General features: G+C 39.3%; 1 protein-coding gene across 1 annotated transcript; it reads right to left on the reverse strand.

Moving 5' to 3' along the window:
* Positions 1-318: 318 nt before the first annotated feature.
* TLR2 (toll like receptor 2) lies at positions 319-23456 on the reverse strand. Its single transcript, XM_032248620.1, has 2 exons — positions 23311-23456; positions 319-2708 (listed from the first exon to the last, which is right to left on the reverse strand). The coding sequence occupies exon 2, from the start codon at positions 2690-2692 to the stop codon at positions 338-340; it is 2355 nt and encodes a 784-aa protein (XP_032104511.1). The 5' UTR covers positions 2693-2708; positions 23311-23456; the 3' UTR covers positions 319-337.
* Between the last annotated feature and the right edge of the window lie 1232 nt (positions 23457-24688).

Consider the following 24688-nt stretch of genomic DNA (forward strand, 5'->3'; position numbering starts at 1 on the left):
TACATATGCATGTGCCATGGTGGTTTGCTGCATCCATCACCCCGTTAACTACATTAGGTATCTCTCCTAATGCTATCCCTCCCCTAGCCTCCCACCCCCTGACAGGCCCCTGTGTATGTGATGTTCCCCTCCCTGTGTCTGTGTTCTCATTGTTCACCTCCCACTTACGAGTGAGAACATGTGGTGTTTGGTTTTCTGTTCTTGTGTTAGTTTGCTGAGAATGATGGTTTCCAGCTTCATCCATGTAGTTTTTATATAATTATGTCTGAATGAACTTAATTACAACTAGTGGTATAAAGACTCCAACTAGACAAAGACTGGCCTTAAATGTAGGAACCTAGGACTTTATCGCAGCTCTCAGATTTACCCAAAACCCTTCCTGCTGGGCCTCGTCTGTGGGCCACTCGAGGTAGGTCTTGGTGTTCATTATCTTCCGTAGCTTGCAGAAGCGCTGGGGGATGGCTTTTTTCTCGATGGGCTCCAGAAGAACAAGAATGGCGGCATCATTGTTCTCATCAAAAAGACGGAAATGGGAGAAGTCCAGTTCATACTTGCACCACTCACTCTTCACAAAGTTTTCAGAAAGTACAAAGACAGTTTTGTGGCTCTTTTCAATGGAGTCAATGATATTGTCAATGATCCACTTGCCAGGAATGAAGTCCCGCTTATGAAGACACAACTTGAAGGGGGGGTTGAAGTTCTCCAGCTCCTGGACCATAAGGTTCTCCACCCAGTAGGCATCCCGCTCACTGTAAGAAACAAACGCATCATAGCAGATGTCCCTGTTGGGAGCTTTCCTGGGCTTCCTTTTGGCCTGCAGCCAGGCCCACATCATTTTCATGTACCACAGGCCGTGGAAACGGTGGCACAGACACACTGTGAGTAGGATCAGCAGGAACAGGGCACAGCACATACCAGACACTAGTGCCACCCTGTGGCATTCTGACACCGAGAGGCGGACATCCTGAACCCGCTGGCCACGCACATGGGATGGAGAGTCACACAGGTAGTTTTCTGGCCAATCGATCAGAACTTTGGCCAATGCTTGCTGCTTCTGAGTGAAGGAGAGGAATTCGCAGGAGCAAATGAAATTATTGCCACCAGCTTCCAAAGTCTTCAGTGTATGAAAAGAGTCAAGGTGCTCCTTAGAAAACATATTTATTGTATTCCTACTGATTTTCAACACTAGTAACACAGGTAAGAGGGAGGCATCTGGTAGAGTCGCCAACTTATTTCTGGAAATATAAAGTTCTTTCAGTTGCGGCAAATGCAAAGAAAATAAATTGAGATTGTTGTTGCTAACATCTAAAATTTCCAGTGTCTTGGGAATGCAGCCTGTTACACTGTGTATTCGCGTGCTGGATAAGTTCAAATATTTCATCTTGTCTGGCCACTGACAAGTTTCAGGCATAGAATGAAAACTATTCTTACTGACATCAAGGTTGATCAAGTTTTTCAGAGTAAGCAAAGTCTTTCCGGTCTCTTCCAATGATGCCAGGTGATTTTGCCTTAAAATTAAAGTTTGTAGAGAGGGCCAGGCATCCTCACAGGCTGAATTTTTCAACTGTTCTTCAACCATCAAATTTTCACTGAGATCCAAGTATTCTAATGATTTTAAACGTTGTGAAAGTGAACAAGGAACCAGAAAAACTTTACTGTTTTCTACTGTGATTCTTTTAACTCTTTCTGTGAGTGAATATAAAGTACTCAGATCATAAAATAGGTAAAACTGTGGAATATGCAGCCTCCGGACTGTAAGCGTCTCCACTTTACCTGGATCTATAGCTCTGCCATTATCAGGTGCTCTAAAATTACCAACTCCATTAAGGGTACAGTCATCAAACTCTAATTCTAACAGTCCAGAAATCTGATTCAAAAGTTTCAGGACCTGAAACAAACTTTCATCAGTGATTTTCACATTTCTAAATGTAAACTTTTTAATCAATGAATTTGTTTCACCAGTGGATAGTTCTAAAAAATGGAAAGTGTCCAAATCAGTATCTTGCAGTTCCAAATATTCCACGGAACTTGTAATATCTACGAAAATCTCCAACAGTAAAGTATGCTGCTTCATATGAAGGACCAGATGACTTACGTTCTGAATTGACTTCAAACTTTTTGGGTCATAACTCTGTAGATTTGAAGCATCAATCTCAAGTTCCTCAAGGAAGGTAAGTCCAGCAAAATCTTTTCTTTGAATCTTAGTGAAGGTGTCCCTATTTCCTACTCTCAGGATTCGCAATTTTGTGAGATGAGAAAAAAGAGATGTTTCCCCAAGGATTTTGTAAGGATTCTCCCGTAAGTTTAAGAATGTCAAAGAAGAAAGGGGCTTGAACCAGGAGGATGATAAATTAGATAAGTAATTATAGGATAAGTCTAAATGTTCAAGACTGCCAAGGGAAGAAAAAGAATCTTCCTCTATTCTGTTAATTCCATTGGATGTTAGCACCAGAGTCTGGAGGTTCACACACTTCTGTAGGTCACTGTTGCTAATGTAGGTGATCCTGTTGTTAGACAGGTCAAGGCTTTTTACAGCTGCTGTGAGCCCTGAGGGAATGGAGTTTAAAGATCTCGAGCTGCCCTTGCAGATACCATTGTGGTCACAAGACAGAGATGCCTGATCGGAGGATTCTTCCTTGGAGAGGCTGATGATGGCCCCCAAGGCCCATACCATCCACAAAGTATGTGGCATTGTCCAGTGATTCAATCTACAGATAAAAGAGGTTCAAATGAGTCATTGTGTTTGACAACATATTATAATTCTAATTTTTGAGAAATATTTTCTAGGCATAACACACACACACACACACACACAGAGAGAGAGAGAGAGAGAGAGCGAGAGACAGAGAGAATAAGAGATGAGAGAGAATAACAGATGAATGGAACGTATAAATGGGGATAAAAAATGAGTTCCCTGATACATTCAGCAACACTAACACAGATATACAACCACTGTGCAGTACTTAAAATCACAACCATCTGGAAATATAGAGCAAGACTCAATGAGCATGTATTAGAAGAATGAGTAAATCAATGAATGGAGGAATGAGCAATCAAGCCTTTTAAGAAATGGGCTAGGCTTAATCATATGGATTTATAATCACCTTTTTCTGCACTTCAAACCTTCTTAACATTTAAGCATTTCTTTTCTCTGCTTCAGTGACCCCCATGATTCAAAGAGAGCTCACAGAACTAAATCATAGCTCTCATTCACTGAATGAAACTCCAGGAGCAGCATGCTTTGGCACCAAAAGAAAAAAGCTGCATGTGTGTCGACCTGCCTGGCACCTATCACTAGTAGGCAGGAGGGGTGTTGGAAACTCCAGGCAGACCAAGGTGGTTTGCTGGGTTGAAGGAGTCTCACACCATCAGAACCCTATCTTCCTGCCTAGAAGTAAATGCAGAAAATAGTGTTTAAGTCTGGATGGGCCGTTCAGATGAATGTGGGGGAAATAAAACTATCTGCACCACAACTGCTAGTTTACTTGTAGCCATAAATCCAACAACTTTCTCTTTGCCCACCTTCTGGGCCCTATATCATTCTTCAGCTCTATTCAGCTACCCCATTCCTTGCATTTGTATGCCTTTGTCTGTATTTTCACAGTACTAACTATACAAGAATTTAAAAAGAATATTTATCCCCAAGAACAAAACTTTTTATGGGTAAAACTAATTCCCCACATTTACAGAATCTGAGAGATTATAAAGACCTGACCCGTACAATTTATGGTCACAGAGAATTAAAACATAAGGATGGTTGGTTTGGGAATCTAAATGCTGTTGGAGCCAGAATTTTTATGTTCACACCGAAACCACTGCTTTGCATTCCCTCCTCTTTTTTAAAAAAATAAGTAGGTCATACCATGCATATTTATTCTGTATTTTCTTTTTTTCCTCAGCTTTATTAAGGTATAATTGGTATACAAAAAAACTGTATATAATCAATGTACACAATTTGTATACATTATGTATACATATATATGTATACACTCATGGTGTCATCATCACAATCCAGGAAATAAACATATCCATCATCTCCAAAAGCTTCTGCCACTCTCTGGGTTGCCTTTTCACTTTCATAATGGAATCTTTTTGTCTTAGTCTAGTAGTGCTTCTGTAACCAAATATCAGACACCAGGTAATTTATAAAGAACAGAAATTTATTTCTTATAGCTCTGGAGGCTGGAAGTCTAAGATGAAGGCATCTGCACTGGTGTCTGGTGAGGGCTTCTCTCTCCTTCCAAGATGGTGCCCTTGTTGCTGTGTCCTCACGTGAGGGCAAGGGGGCACTACCTTCAATCTCAAGCCCTTTTATAAGGATGCTAATCCCATACATGAGGAAAGAGCTCTCATGAGTTAGGCACTTCCCAAAGGTCACACCCCTTAAAACTTAGTTTTAGGATTAGTACTGTTACAATGGGGATTAAGTTTCAGTATGAATTTTGGAGGAGAAACCACTATTCAAACTATAGTGCTTTTGATGAACAGATGTTCTTATATTTTTATATATTTTTAATAGTTTTGTGACCTATTTTTAAAAGATATCCCATATTTTCTTAAAGATGTTCTCTTTGTTATTTTCTAAAATCTTTATTGCTTTGCCTTTCACTTTTAGATCTACAATCTACCTGTGGTTGATATTTGAGGTAGCAGAAGGATTCACTTTTTTCTAAGATGGATGTTCAATTAAGCTATCCTTTAAAGATCATCTTGGGGAAATAATCAACAATATTTTCTTTGTCAATAGCCACATGTCCATATAGGGGTGGGTATTGTTTCAGTGCTTTATTCTGATCCAATGTTTATTTGTCTATCCCTATATCAGCAACAAACCATATTGAATGTATAATATATCTCAATATCTAGGCAATAGATGTATCTCAAATGTATATATCAATATCTAAGTGATAAACATTTAATAGAGTTTCTTATTCTTCAAATATGTTCTTCCTCCTTATTCTTCTTCAAATGTGTCTTGGTTATTCTTGCCCCTTTGAATATTATAAATGGCAGAATCAGCTTGTCAGTTTCAAACAACAAAGCCCATTGAGTTTTTAATTGGCAATGTATTGAATCTACACAACAATTTGGGAACTATTAACATCATTACAGTACTGAATCTTCCAATCCATGAGCACAACAGGTCTCTCCATTTATTTAGGACTTCTTTAACTTACCACAATAGTATTTTATGGTTTTTGTGTAAAGTTCTTGAGCATATTTTGTGAGCTTTATTCCTATTTGTTACTTTTAAAACATTTAAAATAGTTTTACACATTTATATATGTGACATGGTTTGGATGTTTGTCCTCTCCAAATCTCACACTGAAATATGATTCCCAGTGTTGAAGGTAGGACCTGGTGGGAAGTATTTGGGTGCACTCTTCATGGTAATAAGTTAGTTCTCACTCTGTTAGTTCACAGGAGATCAGGTTGTTTAAAAAGACTCTGGGACCTCCCCCTTCACTCTTGCTCCCTCCTTCTCATTCCCTCTGTCTCTCTCTCCATATGACATGCCTGACCCCCCTTCTTCCATGAGTAAAAACCTTCTAAGTTCAAGTTGATGCTAGTGCCTGCAGAACCATAAGCCAAACAAACCTCTTTTCTTTATAAATTACCCAGCCTCAGGTATTCCATTATAGCAATGCAAAACAATCTAATACAATATGGCATATATGTATATGTAGATGTTCAATGAAATTTTGCATACTGACCATGCACTGAGCAATCTTGTTAAATTAACTTGGTAATTCTAATAGTTTGTGGATTCTTTTTATTTTCTGTATCCCCAATCATTATTAAGACATCATGATGGTTTTCTTCTTTCCAACTTTTACACCTTTATTTCATTTTCCTTATAACAGATTCCTTTATGCAAGCGTAGTACGATGTATTAGCTATTATACACAGTGACCCCTATCACCACCCCCCCACACTATGAACCAATCAATAGCTCAAGGCAATCCTGTTATCCAAAGAAACTTCAGCAAAAGAATTTAGAGAACTTCACTGGGCAACTTTTATAGCCTTTGCAGTAGAGTCAGCTGTAGTAGCTACTGTTTGAAAGGGATTTCTCATCATAATTTACATTTATTCCAAGCCAGGGAAAGAGCATTTGAATAAAAGATGCCCATTTAGAGGGATTTGCACCTGCTGGAAATGTCCTTTTTACGCCATAGTGCAAATTAAGAGGTACAGAGCAATGCCAAGCTTCCATTTGGCTATGGAAATTTGACATTGCTCTATACCTTCTAATCTGCACTATGACATAAAAAGAAACAGTGACAGTGGTACTGTTAGAATCCCTAATCCACAATGACCTCTAATTTCCTACCGACTGGGACATGGAGTTGCCTATGCCTATGATTGATAGTCAAATCATTCACAGATAAAAATATATGCTGGAGGTGCACAACAGACAGTTCCCTGTGGGACACTGTGTACTACAGGGGTCTTCAATGGGGAAGCAGTAGTAGTATTTACTCAAGACTCTACTATTAATTATCATCAATGGAGACTACCAACAATTAGAGAATTACAGTTATGAATTTTACAAACTACCTAATTATCTCCCCTTTTGGTTTTCTTATTCAGTTTCTGGAATAATTTAACTGTAAAACCTCTCCTATACATTTTGTCTACTGTAGCTTTAAAGACGAAATCTGAATATGTGACTCAAAAAGCCTAAACCTATAGAAAGACCAGACATGCAATTTGAACCAGCAGTCACACTTGGAATATCAATAAAATTTGTTATAGAGTGAATTAGGTCTTTAAAACATGTAAGTATTTCATTCAAGATGACATATCCAGCATTCACTTAAGTTTCCTCCAGAAACGATCAACTGTGAAATCCTAACCACACCATTATCTTGCCATGTATAAATAGAAAGATGGCAAAAGGTAAAAAGGAAAAGGAACAATGGTTTTATGACAGAAGAGAAATCCTAATTCATGACCTCGAGAAAGCTATCTACATCTAAGATGTCATCTGCTCTGGGAAGAAACCCCCCTGGTCAGTTTTACCTTCAGATCTCTAATAGGTTTCTCAAGCATCTCGAGGAATGCTCTTGAATTGAGAGATGTGGACCCAAGATCAAGGCCCTGAAGTTTTGCCGTAGTGTGGATGGTGAGAAGAATATGATATAGTCCCTTCCCAGAGAGTTCAAGGATAGTCTTTCTCTGATGTCATTTCCAAAAGATCTAATCCTTGGATTCTAGATCAGATTGGTTATTCTCATTTGGTGAATCCTGAAAGGCTTATTTTTTACCTGATGAAAATACACTTTGGCGTAATGCATTAAAGCCTTGCAATAACTAATCGTGTCAGAGTTTATAAGAGTAGGAGCTATATGAGGTTTTATTACTAGGGGCATAGGTCTTTCGGTAACTATTTCATAAAAAGGGTTAATTTATGTTATCCAATAGTAGTAAATCTGATGGCCATCAAGGCCAGTAGTAATACCTTTGGCCAAGGCAATCAATACATCCAACTAACTTTGCCAATTTCAGTTGTAAATTACCATTTGTCCCTTTGACCTTCCCAGAAAATTGAAGATCATGGGGACGATAGTAACGCCATTGCTTGCAATACTTTATTTAACTGTTTTATAACTTGTCCAGTGAAATGTGCACCTCTGTCACTGGAGATTTCTCCAGGAACACCCCATTAAGAAAGCATGTTTTCTACTAACATTTTAGCTACTGTCACAACATTGGCCTTCATGTATGGGAAAGCTTCTATCCAACCAGGGAACATACATATTATTATAAGAATATTTTGGTTCCCAATAAGGCAAGTGAATGAAATACATCTGCAAATGTTCAAATAGTCCAATAGATGGTAGAAATGTACCAACTGCGGTTTTCATTATCTTATAAAAATTGTGGATTTGATAAACCAAATATTGATTATAAGCCATTTTAGCAATTTTAGAACATTCATAACACCAATATTTTTTCATAATTTCATGTTATCTATTCTGTGATGAGTCATGGAGCATAGAACTTTTAATAATGGAAGCTAGATGGACTCAGAAAGGACCAGGTAGCTGTCTGATCCATGAGGCCACATTTAACACTGAATTTACATCCTTTTAAATAACAGTTTTGTTTCTCCAATTCAGGTGCATGATGTTGTTCATTTAAATAGGTTATCATAGATAATTTGATTCAGATAAATCTTATAATATTCTTTCAGATTATATATCTTAACAATTTCATTACTGGCTGACTTAGCATGAAAATCTGCCAAAGCATTTCCCTAGTATTCAGTTAATTCTTATTCTGCTTAATGTTGGGTTGCTGGTTTTCTGAACCAATCCTTTCTTTACTAGAGTTCTGGAAGTTCTTATCCAGTCCAGTAGTATGATCTTAAAGTTACCAGAAACCTGTATTTGTCAGAGTTCTTTCCATTAATCTTTTAAAAGAACACGTCAGGGTTTTTGTTTGATTGTTTATAGGTCCACACACTTTATATAATTGTTTTTCATGGCGTCCAGAAAGTACCAGAGCAAAACAAGGAACTCTTTGTAGATGACAAGGCTTAAAATGGACTTAAAGATATGATGAGAGTTCACAATAATGAAATTGATAAGGAAATTGTATTAACACATAATATTTCATGATAACTAGAATTTTGGCTGATAGTGCTATACCACAACTATCTGGTTTCTAAGAATTTGATATAATTTCTGAAGCACATGTTAATAACATACCCATACAATATGACTTACAGAAAGTTCACCATCACTTCTTATTTGGCAATGCTTCCCATGCAATTTAACATATCAAATAAGCCTAATTAGTTTAATATCTCTCTTTTTATCAGGAGAGAAAACAATTTATTTTGAGATATTCCAGAAGCCCATCTAGAAGCTTCCAAAGTTTGTTCAAGGTCAAAAGATTTTAATTTAGAATTTGATTGCAAGAAGTCAAAAGCATCAAAAGGTTTAAAATATTTGATGAAAACAGGATCACGGGTCCCTATGAAATAATATTTATTCATTTTACTACAGTGATTGGTAAAAAACTTCAAAGGCAAATACAGAAAGCCACATTAATTGTAGAAACTCTTGCTCTTTTAATAAGGTGAACTTAGGTCTCTGAGGCAGTCAAATATCTAATAAAGACAACATGAAACACAATAAATTATCTGAATAAAACACAGTATCTTCATTTCCTAGGCCAATTACTTAGCAGGTAAAGAAAAATCTTTCAATTTCTTATTAAGAGCAGACCAATACTCCAAGAAAACCTTGTTGTTTTAACATAGAGGACAAATTTCTAGTTCTGTATCAGTATGTTTTTGATATTAATGCTCAATTTTTTAAAAAAACTTATAATTGTCTTCAAATCTTAGCTTGATCATATATAAAATTCCCTTCCCAGGATTCCTGTCCCACAACCTTCTACAACTTTCTTATATCCCTTCAGTTTCTGTTCTATACTTTTTCTCTTTCTCATTGTGTTAACAACCAGGCATTCTACTTTAGGACAAATATTATTTTATTTTTTCCTTAACAAAACAAAACATCCCCTCATACTTTATAATAGCTTTTCTTACCCAAAACACATCTTCTTTTTAGAGTTTTTTTCCCTTATTATTTCAGGTAATTCTAGTACCATATCTTAATTTTTTTTTCATAGATGGGTCATGCTGTGCTGCCCCAGCTAGTCTCAAACTCCTGGCCTTAAGCAATCATCCTGCCTCAGCTTCCCACAGTGCTGGGATTACCTTATCCTTAGTAACTTTAAGTTCCAGTGAAAACTAGAAAGCAAGCAATTGTGAACTGTCACACCAGCATTCTGTACATTGACATATCTATGAACTATAATTTCTAGAAGCATGTGCCTTCTCATAGTATAATTTTTCAATGTGACAGAAAATATGTTTAGTAACAGACCCAACTATCTTTAGTCTCTCTGTAATAAGTAGCTGTAGGTGATGCAAAATTTTATCTCTATCCTCTTAGGTTTTTTTAGCTAAGCCTGAAAATTAAATTGTTGTTTGTACAGATATCCCTCAGCCTCAACTTTCTGCCTCTGATGATAACATCTTTAAAACTTTCTGGTATAGGAAGAGCATCTTTTATATGGAAATTTTAACTTACATCTATTTAACTCAGTTGTTTTTAATAATTATGCTGCAGTCCTCACCAAAATGAGATATTAAACAGGTAGCCATCATCTTAATTTTTCTTGCTAAGAAATTTTACAACATACAAATAAAATGAGCTTATTTTACTAGTAAACCTATGTAGAAAAAGTTGTACATCTGTATCATGTTTATTGCCAACAACTCTGAAAACATGCCTGCTTTACTCAAACCAACAAACCCTATAACTAGTTTTTATTTACTGAATACTATCCCAGATCACATAAACTTGAAAAACATTTTGAGTTTCTAAGATATTAAGAAATAATTTATATAAGCACTTGTTTTTCTATATTTTAATTTTTATTTATTTTTAATATTTTTAGAGATGATTTTGTTTAGCTACATGATTGAATGCATAATAAATGTTTTGTGCTTTTGACTATCAATACCTAGAGAAAGTGCATCAATGAAGAGATGCAAGACTTTAAACTGATTGGCAAAAAGCAAGCTTTAGCTTGTCTTACAGGATGCTTAGTTTGCCAGTACACTTCAGACCAATGGGACAGTGATAGATGGTGTGACACTGTTTAAACACAACAAAAGGCTACATCTTCACGTGGCCAGCACTGTCATGGCCTCACTAAGCTATTTTAAAGATTTTTAAGCAATGATAAATTCAAAAAAAATTAGACTCCACCTAAAGTAGCACATAAAGTATAGCTGGATTTCTGTATGCTCTGCAATCAGTTCTTTGAAAGAAAAAAAAGTCAAAGGGTAGAGAATACAAGAAAAGTTTTGGGGATATAATTTGAATGACTGTGAAAACATGACCTTTGATAGCGAACTCATTTGCTCACTCCTTAACTTGACAGCAAAGCTGAGTATGTACAATTGTGTTGGGTGTGGGTGGTCTCCAAGGCCACGCTGCTCTGAATTGACTTTGTGTTTCATTTGTAAGATTATCACAGTCATGTTACACTGACCTGAAGGGCGTGTGTGTGTGTGTGTGTGTGTATCTCCCTTTAAAAAAAATCACTCTGCCTCATTCTTATTTCAAGTTGAATTTCTATACAGACTAGATAAGTTTTTCTGAAGATCAGCACATCAATTAGTCATTCTGAAAATGATTTAAAATGTATTCCTTAATGTTCCCAGAAAACAAGTTTCTTTTGTAGTTTTAACCCAAAAAGCGCCCTTTCGTCACTGGATTCACCTAGGACTCATAATTTTTTTTCATACAATGAATTAAAATTGCTAAAATCAAGGACTGGCTTTCTGGCTGGATTTCAGGTAAGATGTATTTAAGGCCAGAGCTTTTCTCAGTATTTGATTTTTCCCCCCAATATTTGATTTTTTAAAAATATAGGTGCTGCATTTATATCTGCTGGTTTAAATTCTGTCATATTTCACTTCCAGCCTTTTAGTATGGCAAATCATATTTTACTTTTAAGCATTTGTAATTTGGAGTATCTGGTACTAGCTAAGAAATAATTATATAATTGAGTTTTGTACTCACCATATACAGATCATTCCTCATGTATAGTGTGCCTCAAATGCAGCTTCACCTTCCACATACCCTGATGCAGAATAAAGTTTTTTCATCATTTAGATGCAATATATATATATATATTGCATCTAAATGATGAGACTCCCTGTCACCCAGGTTGGAGTACAGTGGTATGACCATAGCTCACTGAAGCTTTGAACTTCTGGGCTCAAGTGATCCTCCCAAGTAGCCAGGACTACAGGTTTGCACCACCATGCCCAGATAATTTGTTTTTTGTAGATATGGGGTCTTGCTATGTTGCCCAAGCTGGTCTCAAACTGTTGGCCTCACATGATCCTCCTACCTCAGCATCCCAAAGTGCTGGGATTATAAGGTGTGAGCCACCATAGCTGGACTTTTCTTTACGCCAATTAAATAAAGCTCTTCTATAATTTAATTTTGGCAATACCATCCAGAGATAGAAAAATTTCACACAGATATAAACATACAGACAGAATTGGATCTTATAGTTTTCATTCTAAAATTTTAATCATATGCCAGGCACGGTAACATAAAACTCAATAGTTCACAAAATATTTGGATCCAAATTATGTTTCTGGCAGCTAGAACAAGTTAAGATTACTTGCTCAGTTGGCTAAAGGTTTTTGGTAATATTTGTGGAAAAGACTTTTAAGATTTTTCATTTACCCAATTTACAGAGCTCTTTTTTCTTCTTCTTCCAATGAGTTATCTTTACCACATTTGCATTTTAAAGGAGTAGCTATCTGTTCCTGGTGAAGACAGGGTAGAAAATTTTTATCCCAAAGTGAGAGAACTTACCAGGTTTAAATATCATTATCTGCCCGAACAAAGCAGGAAGAGTATAAGTAAAGACCCAGTTCTGACCAGATGGCCAGGAAAAGTACCTCAAACAAAGATCAGATTTGTTATGTAAATTTAAGACAATGCCTTCTCCATTCTCTAGTGGCTTAGTCCTCCTTTTTGTCCTGGTGCAAAGACAGAGACACCCTTGCAAGTCGAGATTCTCTCTATAGATGTAAGTTTCTCTTACAAAGTGGTCCCTAAGGAACCAGTTGAAAATAGGCCTTATACAAGACAGGCATATTTTGTAGGCTAATTCAACTAAATCAGCAGTTTCCCAACCCAGCTTTTGTTTTTTAAATTAGATTACTGAGTTCAAGGCAGAGCTCACTAAGATCAGGACAAGCAGCTTTTATGTCTGGACTCATCATGGATACTTCCAATCTTAAATAGTCAGAGACCGGTTCATCCTTTTTTTGTTTTGTTTTCAAGGTTAAATGACAGATCAATTAGTTTTGTTTTGTTTGTTCTCAATGAAAAGTTGGGAGCATGAAGGGGAGGAAGGCAGCAAATCACACTTCCACGTGTGTACCTATGCAACAATCTTGCATGTTCTTCATATGTACCCCAAAACCTAAAATGCAATTTAAAAAGAAAAAATAAATAAATAAAATAAATAAATTCTTGACCTTGAAAAGTTGGGAGCATAGCAATGAGAAGTGGGCACAGTTGGATGGTACAAAGTTAGCAGTGATTTGATAAAACGGGTTTCAGTTGACTCAGACGTTCCCCTGGATGAGACAGGATTGGATAGAGAAAACAGAGAGAACTAAGTCTTAGAAATGATTTTTCTGAAAATGGTTCAAATCTCAATTGGGCAAGTTCAGACACAAGAACTCTTTGGACTTGATTTTAAAGCCCCGCTACGTAAAGTTTCTTTTTCTCTGAGGGACTGGTTGATTATTGTTCTGGGAGTCAAGCCTTGGGAGCTTCTTCTAATGGAGAAACATTCCAGGCCAAAGAGAGTGTGGATCCGTCAAAAAGCTGAAGTAAGAGTGGACTTTTTTTTCCATTGTCCTAGTTGTTTACAATAAAAGCAGACATCCATGGGAAAAGGTTTAAAACATGCACGAGGTTGGAGGCAGAGCAAGATGGCCAAATAGAAGCTTCTAGTGATCATCCTCCCCACAGGAATATAAAATTGAACAACTATTCACATAAAAAAGCACCCTTTTAAGAGTCAAAAATAAGATGAGTGATCAGAGTAACTGGTTTTAACTTCATATCACTGAAAGAGACACTGAAGAAGGTAGGAAAGACAGTCTTGAGTCACCTATACCACTCTTTCCCAATCCTCAGCAGCAGCTGCATGGTGCAGAGAGAGAATCTGTGTGCTCAGGGGAGAGAGAGCACAGTGATTGTGGGACTCTGCATTGTAACTCAGTGCTGCCCTGTCACAGCAGAAAGCAACACAGAGCAGAATCTAGCCAGTGCCTATGGGGACAGCATTTAGACCAGCCATAGCCAGAGGTAAATAATCATCATCTACCCTAGTAGTTGGAACTTGAGTCCTAGAAAACTTTGCCACCACAGGATACCATGCTCTAGGGTTCTAAATAAACTTGAAAAGTAGTCTAGACCACAAGGACTGCAATTCCTGGGCAAGTCCTGGTACTATGCTGGGCTCCAAGTGAATGGACTTGGAGTGCACATGACCTAGTGAAACACAAGCCAGGGTGGCCAAAAGAGTGCTTTCAGCTCCTCTCCTCCAACCCCCGTTACAGCAGCTGACAGCTCCAAAGAGACTCCTTCCTTCTGCTCGAGAAGGGGAGAGGGAAGATTAAAGGGGACTTTGTCTTATAGCATGGGTGCCGGCCTGGTGACAGTGGGGTAGAACACCAACCAGGCTCCTGAGTCCCCAATTCTAGGCATTAGCTCTTGGACAGCATTTCTGGACCTGTCCTGAGCCAAAGGGGAACTCTGCCCTGAAGGGAGAGACTCAGGTCTGGCAGCATTTACCACAAGCTAACTAAAGAACTCTTGGCCCTTGAGTGAACATAAGCAATAGCCAGGCAGTAGTCACCATATGCCTGGGGCAATAATGGCCGTGGGGAGAGAGTCCTCTGCTTGAGGAAAGGGGAGGGAAGAATTGGAAGGACTTTTTCTTGTGGCTTGAATGCCAGCTTAGCCAGAGTAGGATAGAGCACCAGGTAGATTACTAAAGTTTCCAACTCCAGGCCCTGACTCTTGGATGGGATCTCTGGACCTGCCCAGGGCCCAGGGGAACTTGCCACCCTGAATGGAAGGATGCAAGCCTTCTGGCCTTGCCATCTGCTGACTGTGGAGCCCTGGGGCCTTGAGGGAGCATAAGCAGCAGCGAGGCAGCCATCACCATGGGCTCTGGATGAGACCCAGTGCTATGCTGGCTTTGGGTCTGATCCAGCACACTCCCAGTGGTGGTGGCCACAGGGGTGTTTGTGTCACTCATCCACCAGCTCCAGGAAGCTCAGCACAGAGAAACTCCATTTGTTTAGGGGAAAGTAAGGGAAGAGAACACCAGTCTCTACCCTGGTAATCCCAGGGCATTCTCCCAGATCTTACAGAAAATCACCAAGGTGATATCTCTGTGAGTCTGTAAGGATCACAGTGCTACTTGGCTCAAGGTGCCCCCTAATGCAGATATAGCTGTGGTGACCAAAAGCTTAGGTCACAATACCCAAGTCCCTTTGAATACCTGGAAAGCCTTCCCAAGAAGGAGGGATATAAATAAGCCCAGACTGTGAAGACTACAATAAAAACCATTCAATTCCCAGACACCAACAAACATCAACAAGCATCAAGACCATCTAGGAACACGAGACTTCACCAAACAAACTAAATAATGCACCAGTGACCAATCCTGTATAGGCAGAAACACATGACCTTTCAGACAGAGAATTCAGAACAACTGTTTTCAAGATAACACAGAGAAAACATTCAGAATCCTATCAGATATATTTAACAGGGACATAGAAATAATTAAAAGGAATCAAGCAGAAATTCTGGAGTTGAAAAATGAAAGTGACATACTGAAGAATGCATCAGAGTCTCTTAACAGTGAACTAATCAAGCAGAAATGAGAATTGGTGAGCTTGAAGGTAGGCTATTTGAAAATACAAAGTCAGAGGAGACAAAAGAAAAAGAATACAAAAGAATGAAGCATGTCTATAAGATCTAGAAAATAGCCTCCAAAGGCCAAATCTAAGAGTTATTGGTCGTAAAGAGGAGGTAGAGAGAGATTGAGGTAGAAAGTTTATTCAAAGAGACAATTACAGAGAGTTTCCCAAACCTAGAGAAAGATATCAATATTCACATACAAGAAACTTATAGAACACCAGGTTGTTTTTACTAAAAAAAGCCTACCTTAAGACATTTAATAATGAAACACCCAAAGATCAAGGATAAAGAAAGGATCCTGGCTGAGCATGGTGGCTCACACCTGTAATCCCAACACTTTGGGAGCTGGAGGCAGGTGGATCACGAGGTCAGAAGTTCAAGACCAGCCTGGCCAACATGGCGAAATCCTGTCTCTACTAAAAATATATCAATTCACCAGGCATGATGGCAGGCACCTATAATCCCAGCTACTCAGGAGGCTAAGGCAGGACAATCATTTGAACCAAGAGGCGGAGGCTGCAGTGAGCTAAGACCACGCCACTTGCACTCCAGCCTGGTGACAGCGAGACTCTGACTAAAAAACAAAAGGATCTTAAAAAGCAGCAAGAGAAGAAACAGATAATATACAAAGGCGCTCCAGTACATCTAGTGAAGACTTCTCAATGGAAACCTTACATGCCAGGAGAAATAGCATGACACATTTAAGGTGCCCAAGGAAAATTACTTTCATCCTAGAATATTTTATGCAGCAAAAATATCCTTCAAACGTGAAGGAGAAATAAAGACTTTCCCAGACAATCAAAAACAAAGATTTCATCAACACTAGTCCTGTCCTATAAGAAATGCTAGAGAGGTCTTCAGTCTGAAAGAAAAGGATGTTAATGAGTAATAAGAAATCACCAGAAGGTACAAAGCTCACTGGTAATAGTAAGTACACAGCAAAACAGAATATTATAACACTGTAATTGTGGTATGTAAACTAGTCACATAATGAGGAAAAAGACTAAAAGATGAATCTATCAAAAATAACAACTGAAACGACTTTTTAAGACACAGAGTGTACAATAAGATATAAACAGTAATAACACAAAGTTTAAAAGGGAGGATTAAAGTATAGAGTTTTTATTAGTTTTCTCTGTTATTTGTTTGCTTGTTTATGTAATCAGTGTTAAGTTGTCATCAGTTTAAAATAATGGGTTATATTACTTGCAAACCCCATGGTAACCACGAATAAAAAAAAACTTACAATAGATACACAAAAAATAAAAAGCAAGGATGCAAGGATGGTTTAACATATGCAAATAAATGAATGTAATACATCAGATCAACAGAATGAAAGATTAAAAACCATATGATCATTTCAACTGACAATGAAAAAGCATTTGATAAAATTCAACATCACTTCATGACAAAAAGCACAAAAAAAACTGTATATAAAAGGAGCATACCTCAACATAATAAAGCCATATATGACAGACTCACAGCTAGTATCATACTGAACAGAGAAAAACTGAAAGGCTTTCCTCTGAGATCTGGACATGAAAAGGATCCCCACCTTCACCACTGTTATTCAACATAATACCGAAAGTCCTAGCTAGAGCTATCAGACAAGAGAAAGAAATAAAGAGTATCCAAATTGCAAAGGAAGAAGTCAAATTATCCTTTTTTGCAGATGATATGATTGTATATTTGGAAAATCATAGACTCCACCAAACAGCAATTAGAACTGATAAACAAATTCAGTGAAATCGTAGTATACAAAATCAACATACAAAAATCCGTAGTATTTCTATATGCCAACAGTGAACAATCTGAAAAAGAAATCAGGATAGTAATCTCATTTACATTAGCTACAAATAAAATATCTGGGAATAAACTCAACCAAAGGAGTAAAAGACAATAAAAACTATAAACACGGATGTAAGAAATTGAAGAGGACACCAAAAAATGGAAAGATATGCGATGTTCGTGGGCTGAAAAAATCAATGTTGTTAAAATGTCCCTACTACCCAAAGCAATCTATAGATTTAATGCAGTCTCTATCAAAATACCAATGACATTCTTCACAGAAATATGTTAATAAGATATAATCCTAAAATTTACATGAAACCACGAAAGACCCATAGTAGCCAGAGCTATTCTCAGCAAAAGGAATGAAACTGCAGGAATCACATCATCTGACTTCAAATTATACTACTGATCTATAGTAACTAAAACAGCATGGTACTGGCATAAAAACAGACACACAAAACAATGGAACAGAATAGAGAACCCAGAAACAAATCCATACATCTACAGTGAATTCATTTTCAATAAATGTGTCAAGAACATACATTGCAGAAAGGACAGTCCCTTCAATAAATGGTGCTGGGAAAAATAGATATCCATATGCAGAAGAAACTAGACCCCTGTATCTTGCCATATAAAAAAATAAATTCAAAATAGATTAAAGACTTTAAGACCTCAAAGTATGAAACTATTAAAAGAAAACGTTGGGAAAACTCTCCAGGACATTGGTCTGGGCAAGGATTTCTTAAGTCATACCCCACAAGCAAGTCATACCCCACAACCAAAGCAAAAATGGACAAAAGGGATCGCATCAAGTTAAAAAGTTTCTGCATAGTAAATCAAATAATCAACAAAGTGCAGAGACAATACACAGAATGGGAGAGAAAATATTCACAGACTATCCACTGAAAAGGGATTAATAACCAGAATATATAAGGAGCTCAAATAATTCAATAGGAAAAAATCTAATAATCCAATTTTTTAAATGGGCAAAAGATCTAAACAGACATTTCTCAAAAGAAGGCATACAAATGGCAAACAGATATATGAAAATGTGCTCAACATCATTGATCATCAGAGAAATGCTAATCAAAACTACAGTGAGATATCATTTCACCCCAGTTAAAATGGCTTTTATCCAAAAGACGGGCAATAAAAATGCTGCGAAGATACGGATAAAACGGAACCCTTGTACACTGTTGGTGGGAATGTAAATTAGTACAACCACTATGGAGAACAATTTGGAGGTTCCTCAAAGAACTAATAACAGTGCTACCACATGATCCAGTAATCCCACTGGTAGGTATATACCCAAAAGAAAGGAAATCAATCTATCAAGGAGATATCTGCACTCCCATGTTTAGTGCTGCACTATTCACAGTAGCCAAGATTTAGAAGGAACCCAAGTGTCCATCTACAGATCAACGGATAAAGAAAATGTGATATACATATACAATGGGGTACTATTCAGCCATAAGAACGAATGAGATCCTGTCATACAACATGGATGGAACTGGAGGACATTATGTTAAGTGAAATACAGCAGGCACAGAAAGACAAACATCCCATGTTTTCACTTACAAATTAAGACAACTGAACTCATAGAGCGAGAGAGTAGAATGATGGTTACCAGAGGCTGGGAAGTGTAGTTGTAGGTCCAGAGGGATTGGAATGGTTAACGGGTACACAAATACAGTTAGATAGAGTGTATAAGATTTATTATTTGATAGCAAGGCAGGGGGACTACAGTCAGCAATAAGTTATTGTATATTTTATAACTAAAAGAGTTTAATCGGATTGTTTATAACACAAAGAAAGGATAAATGCTTGAGGTAATGGATACCCCTTTTACCGTGATGTTATTAGTATGCATTGTATGCCTGTTGCAAAATATGTGCCTGTTTGCCTTAAGAGGCTTTTCTTCTTTGTTCTCTGTAATTCTAGGTTATCTTTAATAAGGCTCACACATTTCTCTATAAAAGCACAGGTTCTTTGTCCATAATTCTTATAAATGAAATCGGCTGGAATTGTACACTCCTTAAACCCAGATAAGCCCATGATTCCCTCTCTTCTAGTAATGTTATCTGCTGGAGGCCTCCTAGTGCACCAATCCAGTTTCAGTCTCTTCTTTGGATCCAATCCAATTCTGGAGCCAATCCAGTCAAAAAATTGCTCAAATAAAGTCAGAGAGCTGAAAATGCAAATGTATGGTGCTCAAGTCTGAGCAAGAACTTAACCACAACTAACAGTTGCAGTGAAAGAGCAATGGGCACAATGAGCCCCACAGGTGCCTTCACTTGGTCACTAAGAGCTCTTAAGGTCACTATAGGTCTCCTTTGGATCCCGCTTGTAACACCAAAAACTGTTAAAAGAGAAACTTCAGACAAATTAAATTCGACAGAGTTTATTTTAGCAAAAAATTATTCATGAATCAGGCAGCACTCAGACTCACAAAAGTCTCAGAGAGCTCCACCCAGCAGTGTGAGCAGTGAGCTTTTATAGGCCAAACACAAGAGGCACAGTAATCACCTGATTAGCGTCAGCTAGTAGTCCGCCTTATTTGGGCATGGTGTAATAGGCATTTGCCCTGTTTGGGCATAGTCTGATCAGCTGGCTGCTTGTGACTGGCTAAAGCTTGGCTATTTATGATTGGTGGAAACTTGGCTATTAATTACAAAAAAAGACTCCTAATTAAGATTTCACTTTGTTTATGTATTGTACTAAGTTAAGTTGCAGTTTATTTTTTAAGAACTCGAAGTATAGAGACAGTCTCAGGATAATGGCCTCTTGCCTATGTCATTTAACAAGAGAGGTCCTCAGTTTTATTCCTTAGATGAGTTCTTTGTACCTGCTTTCTTTTAATGTCTTGCCAGAGGTTTGTCATTTTATTTGCATTTTCAAAAAACCAACTTCCAATGTGATAGATCCTCTATTTTCTAGTTCATTAATTTCTATTCTTATATTATTATTTCCCCTGTTCTGCTTTCTCTGGATTTATTTTACTACTCCTTTTCTAATTTTTGAGGTGTCTGCTTGCTCATTCATTTTTAGTCACTCTTCATTTCTAATATATGCACTTAAGGTTATAAATCTTCCTTTAAGCAGTTTAGGTGCATCTGACAAGTTTTTATATGTAATTTTTTCCATAATTCATTAAAAACATTTTTTGATTTCATTCTATTTTTTGACCCGTGGGTTATTTAAAAATGTATTCATTCATTTCCAAACATATGGGAATTTTCTATAAGTTTTTCTGTTCCCTTCTACTTTAATTGCCTTATGGTCAGAAGACATATTCTGTATGATTTAAATTCTTTAAGATGTATTGCAGTTTATGAGCCAGTATATGGTCACTTTTTTTTTTTTTTTTTTTTTTTTTTGTATTTTTAGTAGGGATGGGGTTTCACCATGTTGGCAAAGGCGGCCTTGATCTCTTGAACTCATGATCTGCCCCTCTCGGCCTCCCATAGCGCTGGAATTACAGGCTTGAGCAACAGGGCTCAGCCAGTATGTGGTCAGATTTTAAGTATGTTCTGTGATTTCAGCAGCTGTTAGAAACATTATAGGTTCCTTATGTCAACTGCACTGTGGTGTTCACAGTCTTTATCCTTACTGATCTTTTGTCTGTTTTTTCTATCACTACTGAGAGGCATATGATAAAATCTCCCGCTCTGATTGTGGATTTTTCTATGAATTTTCTATTTTTCTATTTTTTTCTAGTTCTGTCAATTTGGCTCTATTCTTTTTCTATTTTCTAGTTTCTTAATGTTGTGTTACAGATACTTAGAAATTCAGAATTTTTATCTCTTCTCAGTGAAAACTTTAACCTAGTGAAACATTTATCTACAGTTATGATTTTTTTTTGCCTTATTCTATTTTGTCTAATAGTAATATTGCCACAACAGCTTTCTTTTGATAAATGGTTGCATCTGTTCACTTTATTCCTTTTAGTATCCATAAATGTGTCTCTTGTAAACAGTATATGATTGATTGTTGGATTGTTTTGAAGTCTAGTCTGACAATATTAGTCTGATTATCATAAAAAATTTAGTTTTTCTCATTTAATTACTAATGTATTAAGCTGCATTTGATATAATTACTGATATTGTGGGCTTTAAAGTAATTGAACTGTTGCTATGGTTTGAATGTGTGCCCCAAAGCTCATGAATTGGAAATTTCATCTTCAATGCAACAGTGTTGAGAGGTGGGATTAGGTGATTAGGTCATGAAGGCTCTACCCTCATACATGTATTAATGTTATTACCAATGGAGCAGGTTACTGTGAGAATGAGTTTGTTATAAAAGTAAGCTCTGTCCTCTCTTGCTCTCTCTCACCATGTGATGCCTCCCATCATGTCAGAATGTAGCCAGAGGACCCTCACCAGATGCAGCCCTTCAATCTTGGACTTCACAGGCTCCAGAACAATGAGTCGAGAAATTTCTGTTCTTTGTAAATTACCCAGTCTCAGGTATTTGTTACGGCAGCACAAAAGAGACTACGACAACGATGTGCTTTATTCTTGTCCCATTTGTTTTATGTTCTATTGTCTCTCTTTTCTCGCCTTCTTTTAAATTTGGGGGTATTCCATTAGATTTTTTTTCTCCTCTGTTAGTTTCAATACAACTGTACAAACAAAAAATTAACTGATAGCTTACAAACTCCCAAAACATGCTGTCAACTTCTGGCAGTTTTTGTAAAATGAGTACATTATAAAGAACTTAAAGATGCAAATGTTTTTTGCTTAGAAAAGGAAGAAACTTTAAAATGTTGGTGAATAAATCATTTTCCAATAGTTTCTGCTCCTGCTTTTGTTGTTTCGTTTTTGTGGATTTGTTTGTTTCTGTCTGTCCCTTCAAGTCAGGCCACCCTATCTACCGGTTACTCTTTGGTAAAAATCTTAATAACACAATAGATTCAAATCATCTCAGCAGACTGACTTGTTTACACCCAGAACAATTACCCTCCCCTTTCTCTCCCCCCATCCATCACCTCCAATCACCTCTTTCTCTCTTTTCCTCTCTTTCAAACAGGAAAAAAAGCCTTTCCTGGCTTACATTTAAGTTCTAAACACAAGTTCTTATTTATGGAAATTGAAGAAGCTGTAAAGGGCACTTCAAAGCACTTAAAGAACTCGACTTTGCTTAAACGCTGTAAGTTGTCTTCTATTCAGAGACCTAACTCACATATCCTAAGAATGAAGGAACGCAGAGGTGGGGTGAAACCTGCCAGGGAGCAGAGACCAAACTTCGGGTTAGGGAGCCAGGGTCCTGGACAGACCCAGAGCACGCAACCTTTCCCATCTCTGGGCCACAGTGACCGAAACCCAAGCTCCGTCCTGGCAGTAACCAGCGAGCGGGGACACACTGAATGCTAGCTACGAGACGCTAGCATTCAACTTCACTGGCTCCCTAAAGCCTTTACCCAATCCTAGTCACCCACGCTACGAGCCAAGAGGGCCCAGGAGGCGGGGAAAGTGACCCTAGCAGGAATGAGAGAAGCGGGAGGGCTGGGCCGGGCCGGGCCGGGGCCACCGCCCACCTGGGCCTCCCTCCGGAGTGAAGTGGCAGCCGGCGGCCCGGAGCCCCAGCGGAAACTTCCCGCGGTGACCAGCAAGACTGGAAGGGCGCTCGGCCCAGCCACAGCCCATTGGCACTGCGCGCGCGGGGTCCCACCATGGGATCCCCAGGACCCGCGAACTCCCTTTCCGTGTGGCCCCTGCTTCTCCCGAGGGCCGACCAGAGCCGGCTTCGCTGGCGTCCACATTCCCGCGCCAGGCCCCGCAGAGAAGCACCGGCGTCCCGGGGGCCTGGCGCGCTCCCCGCCGTCCCCTCCCAGACAGGAGCGAGGGGCCCAGGTGCAGCCGAGCAGGAGCCCGGGGTCCCCGGAGCCCGTGACCGGACTGCAGCTCCCGTCCGACCCTACCCGACCCGACCCCGGGAAGGGGCGCGCACGACGTACCTGGGACGACCCCGAGCCGCAGCCAGACTGCGCTTTCTCGCCACCTCCGAGCCCGCCTGCCCGAGACTGGGAAGTAGGCAAAAGGGAAAGTCCGCGCGACCTGGCTCCCCTTCCTGTGGTCCGGGAACCGCCCCTTCCACTGGGCACGCGCCGCCCCGCAGCGGGAGGAAACACTGGACCTCGCGCCGCACTCCATGGGGGTGGCCCAGAGCGAGCCCCCGCGGCCGCACCCTCCGGCACGCTCCCGCCGGTGACCGCGAATGAGGCTGCGTCAGGCCGGAGGCGGGTCCTGCCCGGACCGCTGCCCCGGGCCAGGCTGGGTCGAAGGAGAGAACTGGGGGCTTGGCGGAGGTTCCTGGTCGGGGAAAAGAGAATTACGACGCTAGAGGCGCCCCGCGTGGGATTGGCAACCACAGGGAAGGCTAAGTGCCCACCAGTATTTTCTTGAAGCTTCCGGCATCCAGAATCACACATCACCTGAAACACACCGCCTTTAAACTCCGCTGCTGATGCTTCTCCATCCGTGGAAGCCCGAACTCACGCTCATGAATCACGTTTCTCCTTTCAACACTCTGTTCACCTGCCAGTACATCTCCAGGGTCCACTTCCACAAGTCTATGCTCTCCTGCATTTAAATAGGTTCACCAGTCATCCTCCAGACTAACATAGAACGATTTTGCCTAAGGTTTGCCTAAGGGAACAGATAAGGACAGCCTCGGATTGATTGATTGATTGATTGATTTTTGAGACGGAATACCGCTCTGTCGCCAGGCTGGAGTGCAGTGGTGCGATCTCCGTTCACTGCAACCTCCCCCTCCCGGGTTCAAGCGATTCTCCTGCGTTGGTCTCCCAAGTAGCTGGGACTACAGGTGCATGCCACCACGCCCCGCTAATTTTTGTATTTTTAGTAGAGACGGGGGTTTCACCATGTTGGCCAGGATGGTCTTGATCTCTTGACCTCGTGCTCCGCCCTCCTGGGCCTCCCAAAGTGCTAGGATTACAGGCGGGAGCCACCATGCCGGCCAGCCCTGGACGTTTTTAACCCCAATCCTGTGACAGTCCATACTGCTGCACCATCTCTAGCACCTACATTCCATCCCAGTTCTCAACATGAAAAGATCTGGGCTTCCCACTTAAATCTACAGTTTGAAGCTAAGTTCTTTCCTTGCCCCATTTCATCCCTGCTTCTCAAAGTAATACCAAAAACAGTCATTGATCAATTTTCTTCATTGCCACAGAACCTAGCTGTCTCCACGGTGAGGAATGTATAAGGAAAGAAAACAAGCTTTTACAATTCAACTGCCTTGATATTAATAATCTAGCCTTGGGCCGGGCGCGGTGGCTCAAGCCTGTAATCCCAGCACTTTGGGAGGCCGAG

The sequence above is a fragment of the Sapajus apella genome, unplaced genomic scaffold (assembly GCF_009761245.1).
Source record: "Sapajus apella isolate SASKATOON/1434 unplaced genomic scaffold, GSC_monkey_1.0 scaffold67, whole genome shotgun sequence".
Taxonomy (NCBI): Eukaryota; Metazoa; Chordata; class Mammalia; order Primates; family Cebidae; genus Sapajus; species Sapajus apella.